Below are 14448 nucleotides of genomic sequence, written 5' to 3' on the forward strand. Positions count from 1 at the left end.
AGGAGGAGGCCAAATGGCAGGCCAGGAGAAGGGGGAGGCAAGGGGATAAGAGGTGAGATAAAAAGAGACTTTCTGTGCATGAATAAACACGAACATGTGAAGAGGTGGCAGTAAGACCCCCCAGTGCTAGGAAGGCAGAAAAGAATTACGGGCTGCAGTAGTTGATTAAAACTACAAACTGCATGAACTTGGTATAATTCCTTCTTGCCTGTGTAGCTACCCTAAAAGAATCTGACTAAAGAAATTGTCTTGAGCTACTTCAGCATCTCTGCTCCCAGGCACTGTACAATGGGGCAGGCAAACGAGAATGATCAGCTGGCACCTCCTGAGCTCCCACAATATTTGGGCTGGCCTTCTCAATTCCCATCTCAGATAAATTGCTCTCCTTCATATTAAGATGCAGCAATGCACGTAAACACACTCTTGGCTACTAGCATGGAAACTGTCCCTATTAACTATTCAGGCCCTTGAAGTGAAGCACTTGCTTGGATGCCTGGCTGAATCAGATAGGGTCTAATTAAGGAGGTAGACAGCCTTCTATCCTCATCCACCTCTCCCTCAGCCTTAATCCTCTAGTCACCTAAGTTTAATATAAAAATCTGTTCTCGGGAGTTGAGCCCAGATCCGTCACATCCAAGATTGCCACTAATTGCTATGTGTCAACAGCATTTAGAAAAATGAGCAATGAATCAAAACCACCAACCCTTCGGCCTGGATGACAGCTTTATCTTTACACACCAGCTTTTCCATGGGGTTGCAATCTCTTTACCCACTCAGAATGGAAAATTGCATTGCCCAAAATCAGTCAGAGATTTCTTCAGCCAGTCTGAACATTTCCAAAGGAAAACTACTCATTTTGTAGACGAACATACGGTGTGACACCCAAGGTGCAAAAGCCAAAGTCCAACCTAGACCCCAGGAGGTAAGGACACCCTCTTCCTCTGGCTAGTCTTGTCAGATGGTTGTGGCATTAGGGGATAGGAAAGCAGACTCAGAGAGTCTCAGGAAGATCAATGAAGATGTGAAGGTCACAGATGACACATGGCTGGTTTCAAACCCTCAGGAATGACAGCAAAGAAAGAGGCGGTGAAAGAAGAAGGGCAACAGAGCCAGCTGTAGAAGTTGCCAGAGAAATGTTTTGTTGGAGGCACAGCAGAGGAGGAGCAGGATGACGCAAAGAGAAGCAACTGAGTAAAGCACAGTGTGTGAGCAGCGGTGTCCAGAGGGATTCCTTTACTGGATGTGCCAGTCTAATAGTGATGTAATGAGCTAATTATGAAGCAAAAAAGTCAGAATCTGTGTGGGAGGCCTGGAGGGGCACATACTAGGTATCTGCTCCTACTAGAAAGGAGGTGAGCCAGGTCTCCTGCTAAGAGTCTGTTAAGAGGATTAAACAAGACACGGAGCAAGACTGGACATGAGCCTCCTGAATCTTCTCCAGCTTGGGGACATATTGAGAGGAAAATTTGACTGCAATAATGATCTTCCTTTCTTCTAAGAAAGAACCAAAATGAACAAAATCAGGATGAAATAAAAAATGCAGAAAGCTACCTGTTCAAGGATGGTGGCATCCTCTAGGAATGACAATGCCATCAGGCTCTCCCCCAGCTGCGCTGCTGCTTAATGGTATCACTCAAACCGTGCAGTCTGCTCTGCCAAACATGTTTCAGAGGTGGAAACACAGTGATGCCATTTTTCTACAAACCCTTTCTCTCATGCTTGCTGAGAAATATTTAAAATATGTTAAGTGCCTCTTAGATGCTATAGAGACAAGTTACTACTGATCATTATTTTACTTGGCTGAATTTGACATGTATATTTTCAGAGATACCTCTGAAATGCCTGATATGTAAGGCCTTAACTAAAACAAACAAACAATCTACTGCAGGTTTTATTGGCAGGAGGGACAAATAAAAGGAAGAGGATGGCAAAGCAATGCAGAGATAATATTGAGATTAAAGTAAGGAACAATATAAACATTTTGGCTGAGACGGAAGCAAAGTCAGCTTGGAGGAGAATTAAGGACAGCAGAGGCAATAGTTTTCAGATGTTGACATACATTTTCAGAACCAAGGAAGAAAGAAAACAGATAAGAGAAGACTGCCAGTTTTATGACAGTTCACAACTTCTTTACCTGACTGCTAGAGGAAAATAGACAGGAAAATAATCTGAAGATTATTCTTCCTTAAATGCTCTCATTTCATTTTCATGAGTATTAATAAAGGCCACATATTGACATTGATGAGCAAAAAGATCCTTGAGGAGGGGAAGCATGTGTTTCCTCATGCAGATATCTGAACAGTTTACAGTCACAGACAGCTCTGAACTTAAGAGTAGGAAATGAAACTTGTATGAAAACTGAAGTGGAAGTGTGGGGCATTTAGGGGTTTGTGATCATGGTTTCATTAGACTCTAAATGCTCTTTAGGGCAGGAGCACTTAGAGGAATTCAGAACTGTTTTTGACTTTAAGAAAACTGACTTTGGGAGAACGTGATATGCCCCAAGGAATTTTTACTGGAATCCTATGAAACATGGGAAACACAGAGCTGAATTTTTAAAAAACATCTGAAGAGACTGAAATTTAAAGCCGTCCTGCTTAATTCCGAGGAGGAAAAAGGGTAACTGAGGCCAAAGACAGCTAAGCAAAAATGCAAAATTTAGTATAAGTGACACACATAGGACTTGAGAAGTCATATATATTTTTTATTTTTATATATATATATAAAAATATATTTCATTTATATCAATGCTAGAAAGGACTGGGAGAAAAATTGCTTAAGGCATATAAAAAGAGGAAGAAGTTAGCAAGTTAGCATGCCTTTATTTCCTTTGAAGAAGAATAATAAGAGACCAGATGACTACTTAAATATTAGCATCACATTGTGACAGAGTTTCCAGGCTTGCTTAAAGGAAGGAAATTTGCATTGATGATGTGTGCACATCCTCAGAGTTACAGCCACGCCAGCCCATAACAAATGTGATGCACGGATCCAACCTGCAGTTCCTATGCCAGGCAAGCTATAGGACAACTGCAGAAACAGGTGGGAGAAAAGGGGAAGACTTCTCTGTAACACATGCAGAATATTAGACTGGGGGAAAAAACAACATCTACACATGGCTGAAAGGCTTCCTTTATTTTCCCCTTTCAAACAGTGACATAAACTACTAACTGAGAGATATACACATCTAAGTTCTGTTATGACAAGACAGACCAGTGAGACCTGGAGTTAATCTTCACTGTTGCAGGAAAATGCAATGAAATGAAGCAAGCACCTATGAAACTGTTAGCTTAATTTCTGCCATGCAAAAATAATAGAAGCACTTTAATTCAAACACCTTAATGGGCAAAATTTAATTAGAAGCAATTGTGCAATTCTTGGGGGGAAATTCAAGCATGCAAATTAATAGTAATTGTCCTGCTGAAAGATAAGAAAATTAAAGACAGACCCTAACTCTGTAAAAGCTACCCAGCTTCTGGGGTTGAGAGACCTGATGCTTATGACATTATGTGCTGCAGGGCTGCTTGTTTCCAGCTCACCAAGCAGCTTATTGAATTTCACTTTTAACTTTTGAAAAAGAATTATTTCAACATTATTTTCGTGAATGCCATGTAGATTATTTAAATGCAAATATACACTAAGTTGCCTACATATAATATGAATATTCTAAGTAGAAAAGACTAGTGAGATAATTTCTGAAGTACCTACATTTCACAGGTGAGTAAACTGTACTGGAAACTGATCTTTACATGCCTAGAGCAGAAGGTGAATGTAAAGCATGACTTTTCTAGCCATGTGCTTAAAAAGCTTGCAAAATAAGTGAAAGCACCTTTTGTAGTGTATAAAGTTCAGTATAGAAAGCAAACTTGCCATGAAGCTCCTGTGAAAATTGTTGATTTTAAGAAAGCAACAAACAATTTTTTTCCCCAATCCTTGCAGCAGGTTAGCCTCCAAAAGCATTTAAAAAAGAGTCAGAAAATATACTGATAGGAATTCGATAAAAGCTGAAAGAAATGATACTGATAGGTTTGCAGTTGGCAAGACACAAGGAAGGAAGGAGAGAGACAGGCATTAGAAGCATTAGCAGGAACAATTCCCAAGGCCAGTAAATATCAAGGGGCCCCACAGCAGTCAAAAGCAGAGTGAAGAGATTTAGAGCCAAGACATTCAAAGGGTCTACTTAGTTTGACCAGAAGACTGTCTCACATTTCAAGGTTTCTTCTTCAGTACAGCTAAGCTTTTCAATGGGAGGCCTTGACCCCAGGGATCACTAACTGAAGAAAACAAATGTGTTTTCAAATGAATGTATTGGCACTGTCAGAACTGACTGTACACAAGATTAAATTATGTTTATTTTCAATTTCCCGAATACCATGTTAAATTTTAGAGAGACAGACAGAAATGTTTCCAAATAAGACATGAGAATCTGAGCATCAGATTTTCGGTGTCAGCTGTGATTCAACAGCAGAATTGCTGTTAACTGAACTGGCTAAGCCTCCTCCCAAAATGTCAACCTGAGGCTTTCTTGCCTTTGGCAGTATTGGTGCAAGTGGCAGCAGGGGACACGCGCTGTCAGTCCATTGTAGTTATTTCATTGCTCTTCCTTGCTTTCTTGTGATGGATTGGGGTTTGTTCTAGTATTTTGAATTGCACAGATGTGATTCCCTGAGTGAAACAAACAGTAGTTTGCCTGCTTTTGGCAAGAAATGGAAATCAAATTAGAATAAAAAAAAAAAAAAAAAAGGAGAAAGCCATTTTGGTTATCCATCCTGAGATGATCTAAAAAGGAAACTGATGGCAGAAAAAGGATATCACATCTCTTCATAGAAGAGCTCCCTCAGAGTTCCTCTGCATGCTCCTTAGGACAAAGGTACTTCACTTTGTGCTTCTACCTTGATCATACTTGAGCAGCTTCATAGCCTTCCTGGGTTCCACAGAACAGGAAGGAAGAACAGACAGGAACCAAGTCGGGACTGCATTAAAAGCAAGGCAAGATGAGGGTACTGGAAGATAGAGATGGAGCCCTCATTCAAGGGAAGCTGTCCTATGAGAAACCAGGTAATTTCAGATAAGCATCAAACATCTCCTGTGGGTATACACAGCCCTATTTCAAACCCACACTCCACTCTGTATTCGAATTCCTCCCTATTCTCGTGTATGGAGCCACTAGAAATGTATTCCTGAGGGATGTGTGCTTATGCACTGTCTCAAACCAGTTATTATTATGAGCTGAATTTAAAATGCAGAAACTGTGTTCCCAGAGGGAGACCAATAGGAACAGAGAGGAAGAGGACCACGGGCAGCACTATTTCAGCAGAAAACATCTGAGCACATGAATAATACGAAACTACAGTGAGGACTTCCAAAGAGCTCCATACTAATAATGAATTTTGAGGAGTGAATATGTACTTGCTAGTAAGAGGTATGACAAATCAGGAAAGTGGGTCTCACAAAGCACAGACTTGTTGGGTCAAGTGTCCTTTTCCTGTTTCGCAAGTCCTTTTGTCTCTGTCCTCCTTATCACCCTGACACCTTACCACAGCACAGAATGACAGACAGCTCTTAATGACTTCCTAGCATTTGATTCTGATACACAGGTCCAGCCCTTTTTAACAAACATGAAAGTCTCTGTTCCCCTCTGAATTTTAGTTTTAGAACCCACGTCCACTTCCAAACAGCAGCCCCTACTCCCACCCTGCAATCTGCGTCAACAACACAAAGGTGCTCTTGTCACCCCCATGCTCGAATCACACAGCTCTTCTGAATGGGCACACTGACAGATGATGCTGTGTCAGCAGCCAGTGGGGCTTGTGTCACTCTCCCCAGGAGAGGAAAAATCCTCTCCTGGGTACACCCACTCCCACCTAACACAACTGGGGCTATTGTTCCCTGTGTCCTGAACCCAGGCTTCATCCTGTACCATCTCTGTGCATTGCCACCATCCTGCCTGACCTGGAAATACTGCTGGTTTTTTCCCTCTCCCAGAATCCTCAGGAGGTGATTGGAGCACAAGGGTTGGGGATTTGATCTTGCCAGCAGCATGTGCTAGCTTAGCACCCCTGCTACATTTCACTGAGGCATTCCTTGGAGTAAAAGTGTGTTCTGCAAATGGGCATTTGCTGAGTGGGACTCTCCAAAGCACACGAGCACACCTAAACCAGAATTTTGCAGAACCCACAGTTACCCCACCCAGATGTAAGCTGGACAGCGGACACTCAGTGGCTGGAGCTGAAACACTACCGTGAAAACACAGAGTGGTACTTTGTAACCAAACCCATCAGTGCCCTCCTCCTTCTGCTTTCCCTGCTTGCAGCTGGAGAAGAGACGGCCGTATTCCCATTCACAAGGAGCTGGTTTATGCTTTGTCTTGTTTCCCACATGATGTTTTAGCCCCTCAGCACCGCCTCTCCCGCTCGGGAGGGTGACCAAAGAGGAGCAGTGTCCCTGTGCGAGGGCCACCCGCTCCTCCCGCCTGCTCCTTGCTTCTTCCCAGGTAGCTGGCTGCGAGGGGCCAGCAAGCAGGCTAATTTAGAGCTCTAAAAGCTGGCAGCAGGAGTGCAATTAACCCGTTTTCACAGACTGCTGGCCAAATGCAGCAATTTATTGGCTGAGTGATTGGATTATTCATTTGCAAAGCTAAGAGAGGGCATTTTCTTACCACTTCAGTTGGCCTGTAGTACTTGTGATTGACTGTCACATGAATCTTGCCAGTCTCTTTGCATCGTCCCACTTCATTCTCATTCTTCCCTTCCCACCTGTAAAGAAGATAAACATTTAATCAACCCATAATTACTTTAGTGCTCTGATCTTACCAACATTTGGCCTGCTTTCATTTACTTGAGGTTGGTGTCAATTCTCCCTGCAGGACAGTATAAACTCATTAGCTAAAGGAACAAAGGGAGAGTTTAGACTTGAATAGAGTAACAATGGCTTTTGAAGTCTTTGTTTTGGTTTTTGATTCAGTGGAAGGTCTAAAATACAGGACTTCCAAATTAAACACATAATGCTAAGGGAAAATAAAATGCCCTGATTTCAGAATGTCTCATGTATCTGTAAATAAATACGACAGTGAGGTTTTTCATTTGTGGATTGGTTCAAAGCTGTTTTCTTAAAATACTTTTAATTCTTGTATTTTGGCCAATACTTTCAGGAACTCCTTAATCTGTTAATTTTATAGACGTGAAGCTCTGTTTGAATAGCATTAAGCTGCATAATTTAATTTGTGCTTAACTAGAAAAAACAAAACAAAAACAGTTCTTGGGTTTTCGGCCCTACCTCGACATGGCACTCCACATACATGTATTGTAAACTCTGCTTGCTACCTGTGAGCTGAAAGCCAGCTCCCTCAGTCCAAATTAGTTTCATATGTGTTGAACAGCCTGCAATTTGCTGTAATTCATGTGATCTGGTTGTGCTGTGAAGTATTTTCTTGGGGACTGTCCTGGTTTCAGGAGCAGCAGAAGAGGAACGGGTGGATGACTAGGCTCTGCCTTTGGGGAGGTCAGGCTGCAGCCTGGAAGCCCGGGGACAATGCTCCCACTCCAAATAAATGCTCCAGATGACACGTGTAGGAATGTACATCAGTGCATCAAACATCACCCACTGAATAAAGAAAATCCAGAGTTATGATTGAAATTCTATCCTCTCTTTGCGTTTTGCTTTTAAGTATATATACACCATGGGGCTCTGAAGCAGCTTGGCTTAAGAATGTGATGATGAAATCCTCTAGTTTTTTTTAATGTTTAAGTAAAATCTGTATAAATTAAATCAGCACTGTGATTTAGGCTATTTAGCCTCAGTCACCAGCAAGGAAATAAAAGCACTCCTAGCATCCCACTTACTAATTTTTCTCCCAGCTCTTGGGATTTTCTCACAGATATGATTTCTCCTTGCTCCCCTGCCCCCTCAAGCTCCTAGAAGAATTTAATTCTTTGACAATCTCAGCCTTCATTTTGGAGTTTCTAGCCCTGAGGGCTAAGGAGAAAAATCTGAAAATGTGACCTCTGTGTACCCATGAAGGTTTAAACACTGAAAGGCAGAAGGAAATACCAAATATGCACTATTGCAAGTTCTTAAATCTCACACATTTTTAAGCACAGCTCATGACTTTTGAATGACTAGCAAAGCCTGTAGGATGCTTGATACTGGGAACACTTCACATTGAAATAATGTCCTACAGATAATAGTGACAGTGAAGTCAGCTGTTAATGGGGCATGCCATTATGCCAAAGACGATTTATAATTTAAATTTCTTTCTTCTTTTTATTTTTTGCAGTTGCTCTGTTGTGAGCCTGAACTGCAAAGTTTTCATTCAGAAGCCAAAACTAACATTAGTCCCTCCCTTTAAAGGGCAGAGGGTAAAAATGTGCAGGACTCAAATGAGCTTAATAGAAAACCAACCGGCCCCAGTAAAACAACAGGAAGCTCTTAGATCAGGAGACGTCAGTTGTTGTTGGAGGTCACTGAGCAGAGAACCCCATTTAACACCCAAAAGGCTCCAGAAGGCTCAGCCAGCCAGTAAAGACTCACTTAACGTTGCTATCAAAGTTATATAACAATAGAAATAGCTTGAGGAGAAATCTCCACCCGATTTGTTCAGCCCAGTAATGTGAAAAGTTCACAAGGAGGGAAAAAAAAAAAAAGACGCTCTTCTCATTGTGAACAAAGTAACATTTGATAGCTGCACTTCTAATTACTCCTGGCACCTCCACGCTCACAGCTGGGATCATCATACAGCTGATAAAAGGGACTGTGTGGGGGCCAGCCTGACACCAGAACCAAGACATCCATTTTGCCAACCAACTCCCCCTCCTCTCTCCCTCAAACCACAAGGCAAGAGAAAAAAACCACACCAAAACCTCTTAATTTATAGCCAAATTGCAGTCAGAATTTTTGACTGGAAAATGTCATGCCAAATTATCCTGAAGCATGAGCATGGTGGAAAGGGGCATGGGGAACCCTCACGTTGTGCTGTGGTTTCAGCTAGCTCCAGCCACAAAGACTACCCAGCTTGCTGCTCCACAGGGCAGATGCCCACACAGGCACCAAAACAGCCTTGTGTAAACTGGGGGAAACACAATGGATCCCTGGCTGGAGAAAGTTTGGCTCATCAGGACTGGGCTAAATTTATGGAGGACAGGGAGTGGATTCCTGCAAGCCCAGCTGGTGCCAAAGCCCAGAGCTCCCATGCAGGCACCCAGTGGCCTGGTGCAGGATTTGCACAGAACGCTGCTCCTGGAGCCTCTGCAGCGAGGCCACTGCCTGCCCCACACTGCCTGGCTTCACCCTCCCACTGCAGCAAGGGATGGGCTTCTTGTCACAGCTGGTGGCCTCAGCCGTGTGCCAGCATGTCCTGCACCTGGAGAAGGATGGGTGGGACCATGGAACTGCTCCTGACAGAGCAGGTTTGATGCCCTTTGCATCTACACTTCCATGTTGAGTGCCTCGCTGATGGAGGTGGGTGCTTTGGGATTGCTCGGGGTGATGGCCAATGGTCAGCCCTGGTGGATTCCACTGCTATCAGTGAACTCACAATCTTCCATAAAACTAAGATTCAAATGCACGAGCAGGTTTACTTGCTTGAAAACTTCCTCACATCAAGAGCTTTTAAACTCTGGATTTACAGTGCGATGGATTGCATTTAATTTATGGCTAATTTCATATCTATTATCATTAACATATCACTACTGTTACAATACTTATTATCAGTGTTGATGAATGCTTCTTTGGCTTTTTTATTTTTGGAGGTTCCAATTACTTTTCATCTCCTATAACTATTCAGTGAGATACCAAGCTTCAAGCAATGAAAACATCCAGAGGTATAGAAGATTTTATGAGGATGAAAAGCTGGGGTACCCACCTGGTAGGGTTCGAGGTGGGCAGGAAAGGAAACAGGGGAGCCAGGATAATTGAGGAGGGGTGGGAATAGCACTGCAAATGGACCAAATGGTCTGGCTGTAACTGAGGAGGAAACAAGTCAAAGTACATATATTTTTGAGGTGGTGAAGAAATTAAATAAAAATGAAAATTTTCACAGAAGCAAAGGTAAACTGAATAAGTCTATGCATTTTATCTCCTTGCTTGATCTTTACATAGAAACAGAATCCATAGCATTTAAAAACTATTCAAGCACACTAAAGGCTACAGCTGCTCAGCTTCTTTATGAAAAATAAAACTATCACGATCACCTTTATGAAGGATCACATTTATGAAATAAATGCCAATAGAAAATATTTTAACATTTGAAACTGAACAATAAATGAAATAAAAATAAAATCGTATGAAGATTTTGCTTTTCCTCCACAGCTAATATGATATACCGTTTGTGTAGGTTTCTCAGATCTGTGGCCTGATTTCTGCTACACACAAAATTAAGCCAAAGCACTTCATTCTGTCCCAGCACATTATAAATAGCAAAACTGATGCCATATAAATGACCATTAATATATTTTTGAGGGTAGTCTTTTGTTGGGAAACTTTAAATATGACTCTTCATATGTTCCTTTGCCACCAACTCCACCACCAACCTTGCCAGCAGCTCTGAAACATCAAAGTAATCATAGATACTGGGATTGTTTAACCACGACCTTGTGCTTAAATCAAAAGCATGCTACCATAAAGGAATGTATTAATTTTTTTTCAAAAGCTCTGATGAATCAGGCAGTCAATTTTATTTTTTTACTAGTCCAATAGTATATTGCATAATAATTGCTACTCCCCATATTACAAGATTATTAAAAAAATTCATGCCAGGCTTCCTATTTTTTGTTTGTTTGGTTTTTTTTTTTAAATTCTTTTCAGGTCATTGGAAACCTTTTGAAGCCCTGTCCCTTTACTCCAATTTGTGAAAATTGGTGTTGGGAAAAAAATGTTTTCTCTAAGAATATTAATGCTTCTGTGAAAATTAAAGCATTATGGAAAAAAAAGTTTTAGTTTCAGTAAGTTCCATTAGTGTTAGCCTGACACAAAATTATATTAATAATATCTAAAAGAGAGGCTTTTGCCTTTTAAGAATGGATTTTTTTTTCTTTCTTTAGATGGCTTAAAAAATTCTAACTTAAGTTATTCTGTCTTTAAGTGGAGGTTAGGAAAAAAACAAAGAAGTCCAGCTGACCTGAAATCAGGTATTTTTCCAAATTGCATTTGTGACAAGTATTTTAATTTCAGGAGTGGGATATATGGAATTTCCCATGAAACACCATATTTCATTCTTGCCTAGTCTTTCTATTGGAGAAACTCTCATACCTCCTATGTAGTCAGATAATTAAGACTATTATAGCCTTCAAGCCTTAATTTCAATTTGGAAACAGTTATTGTGTCTGCTTGCAGATAAAGCCTTGTATCAATGAGAAAGTAATGAGGGCATGCTCAGCTGAAAGAATTAATTCTCCAGTTGAGGTGAGTTAAATGCCCCCTGAAATATATGCTCTTTTTTGAGAATGTTGACAAAGCTGATGAAGTCCTAAATGAGGACTCTCTTTCGTGAAGGGTCACCCAGGACATCATTCTTCACTGATATGGCTGTGTTCCTTTCTATTACCTCTCTTCAAAATGCCTTCAGTTGCTGTATGAGATTCTGTTCCCTTCCTCTTCATCTGAAAGCTTTTCATTTTCTTTTCTGATTTAAATATAACAAACAGCACTGGCCAGGCAGCAATTTTTGGTGGGCAAAAGCCAGATCTGGAAATAGCAGCTGTTTTGCTGATGACTGCTGATGGCTCCTCCTCCATGTCCCACATGCTTTCCATTCTTACAGCAATCCTTCAAATCTCATGTGTTTCTGTAACCCAGCTTTCCATTTTAAGATAAAAAGAAAAAAACAAACAAACAAAAAACCCCCAACAAACAAACCCAGAAAAACTCTCCTCCCTTTGTTCAATCTCAGTTCAACCCTCACTGTCACTGAAGAGGCCACAGAAGTTCAACTCAGAAGACCTTATAGCTTATCTGCAAACTTCCCCTTTTTAGACTGATCTTTTATAAGACCAACTAGTATGTTAGTCAAGATAAAATTTGTATGTGGGACCAAATGACTAGAGTAAAATATTTGTTTTTTTCTGAATTAATTCTGATCCTGGAAGCAATGAATATTTCTGTAACAAATGTACATGCATTTTTATGTTAATAAAAACCACAATAAATCTTTCTGTAGCTTGAATGGGTTTTCTTTTTTATCTTTTTCTTTTTCTGTTTTTTTGGGTTTTTTTTTTTAAGTTTCCACATTTGCAGACAGGAGCCTTTGTAGCAGTCTGCAAAGAACTCTGAGTGCTGTAGTGGTTTCAGGCTCTTTGCAATCCTGTTCTAATTTAATAAGATTAATGGCAGAAAATTAGTCAAGACAAGCGTTTGCCTGTTTCGTTTACCCTGCTGAAGTTCAAATTATAGGCGGGAAGTGTTTCCCCCAAGTACCACTTAATTAGTAATAGGGAGAAGGGAAAGTAAAAGAAAAAAAAATGTAATCCTTACAGGGGAAAAATATTTGTAGCTCTGAGGCTTTCCTGTTAGTACAAAGGACTGAATCTGAATGATTCAGAGGACTATATAAAGATAATTTGAAATTATCCCTTGAAAAAGAAATGTAAGAGGAAAAAAGCCACCCAAGGTAGATAAACTTCCATGAACATTTTGCAGTCCATTTCAGAGAGAGAATCAGTCTCATTGCAGCTGTGCATTTCATTAGTTACAAAAATGTAGTAAAGTTTCTCTCTCTCTTGTTTTGGCTAGAAGACATAGTCCTGACATGTGCTAATGACTGGCTAGGACAGAATATTATGTTATGTTCTTGGAAAGACTTTTTAGGCTGTCCTGGATTTTCAGCTGTATAAGTTAATGTGAATTGTGAGGAAGACAAAAAACCTAACAAAATAAAATAAATATTTTTAGTTGGTTGATGAGGCAGCCAGGATCTTTCTTTTCCTGTTCTCTACTGCAGTATCATGATGTGACAGCTAAGATTTCACGTTTGCAACTTTCCTTGACAAAGCACAAAGTAGGCGTAGTGAAGAGCCCCTGCACATGTGCTCAGTTTTCTCAGATGTGGTATGAGCTCTGCCAACTTTTGTTTGCCATGACATCTATCCTGGACATTTACTCCATCATTTCATCAATTTTGAAAGGTGTGTTGTACAGCAGTACTGGGCAGTTGTGGCATTGCTTATAGCAGTAGAAAAGGCTGCTGGAAATCTCCCAAGTGTTTGAGGTTGAAAAAAATCAGAACACCTGCAATCCTGCAAAAAAACCCCAGAAACCTCAGATAATTCAACTAAACTTTGAGGAACAGTAATATGGAGAAAGGAGCCGTCCTTGTGGGAACTTGTTTAGCTATTGCACTCTGGTGCATTGGTTCTTAGGTGCCTCATAAACTGAAAAGTAACAGATCAATGGGACTCACCAGTGGAGTCTCACAATGCTAAAAGGGAGGATTTTTCTGCCAGGTTACTCCCTGAAGGAGATATATTTAAACTGGAGGAGGTGGGAGTAGAAATTCATTGGGGCTTTCAAAGAAAGGTTGCCAGACAGAGGTTACCAGACAGCGGCCAAGGACCATGTGTGTGTGCTGCAAAAGCATGGGTCAGGCTGACACCTGGAAAAACCATGGAGGTTCTTAACAAACTTCCCAAATCCTGAGGAATATTTTACATTTAGTGCAATTTGAAAGATGAGCAATGGTTGCAGGATGAGTAGTGGGTGTGTTGTAATGTTATTCTTGCGTTGGGAGCAGGGGGAAAGAATGGCTGGTTTATCTGATCAGGCTACATGCAAAATGTTCAGAGTTACACCACTGTCAAAATGATCAGCAACAAAATTATCACTAGCACTCAAAATGTCACCTCAGTCCCCATATGTATAGTTATTTATATATCACCTGTAAATGGCTTAAGGAATTAGAAATTTATTCACAGGAAAGAACAACTTAGAAGAGACAAGGGGAATAGAAAACCAAGGCCCCATTGCTAAAGCAATTTATGTTCCTAAAAATCCATGCCAGTAGGTGTCTTGTGAGTTCTTATACAATTTTTGCAAATTGCTGTTATTGATTAGTAAATAAAAAGCAACTATGCCTTCGTACACACAAAATACCTGTTCTACTTCACATTTGGAGTTATACAGTATAAAGTTTTTCTGAGAGATCAGATTGTGACTGATTCAGTTGAAATACTGACTGCGTTAAACATCAACATAAATGATACACAGTCTACCATATGGAGCCATATGTGAGCAAAAAAATTTTGAGTGTTAGGAACAACTAAATCTAAAATAATCCTTTAATATCCCCTCTATAGTAGAAGCTATTAATAGAAGTGCTTTCACTTTTATTTCTGGCATGGTTATTTTCTTTAGGTTTTCTTGAGGACTTAATTTGCTTTCTGAAAAATGCATGCTGATTTGTCACTCTTGGGAAATGCTGAGACTTAGACCAACACCAAAGCAGGGAGCTCAGCTTCTAAA

The 14448-nt window shown here is 40.6% G+C and overlaps 1 protein-coding gene across 1 annotated transcript in view; it reads right to left on the minus strand.

The window, feature by feature from the left end:
• GMDS (GDP-mannose 4,6-dehydratase) overlaps positions 1-14448 on the minus strand; it is a 405686-nt gene that overhangs the window by 67176 nt on the left and 324062 nt on the right. Inside the window, exon 9 of the mRNA XM_030943572.1 lies at positions 6659-6755. Coding sequence (XP_030799432.1) covers positions 6659-6755 — 97 coding nt within the window. The remainder of the gene's footprint in view (positions 1-6658; positions 6756-14448) is intronic.

The sequence above is a fragment of the Camarhynchus parvulus genome, chromosome 2 (genome assembly GCF_901933205.1).
Source record: "Camarhynchus parvulus chromosome 2, STF_HiC, whole genome shotgun sequence".
In the NCBI taxonomy this organism is placed as follows: Eukaryota; Metazoa; Chordata; class Aves; order Passeriformes; family Thraupidae; genus Camarhynchus; species Camarhynchus parvulus.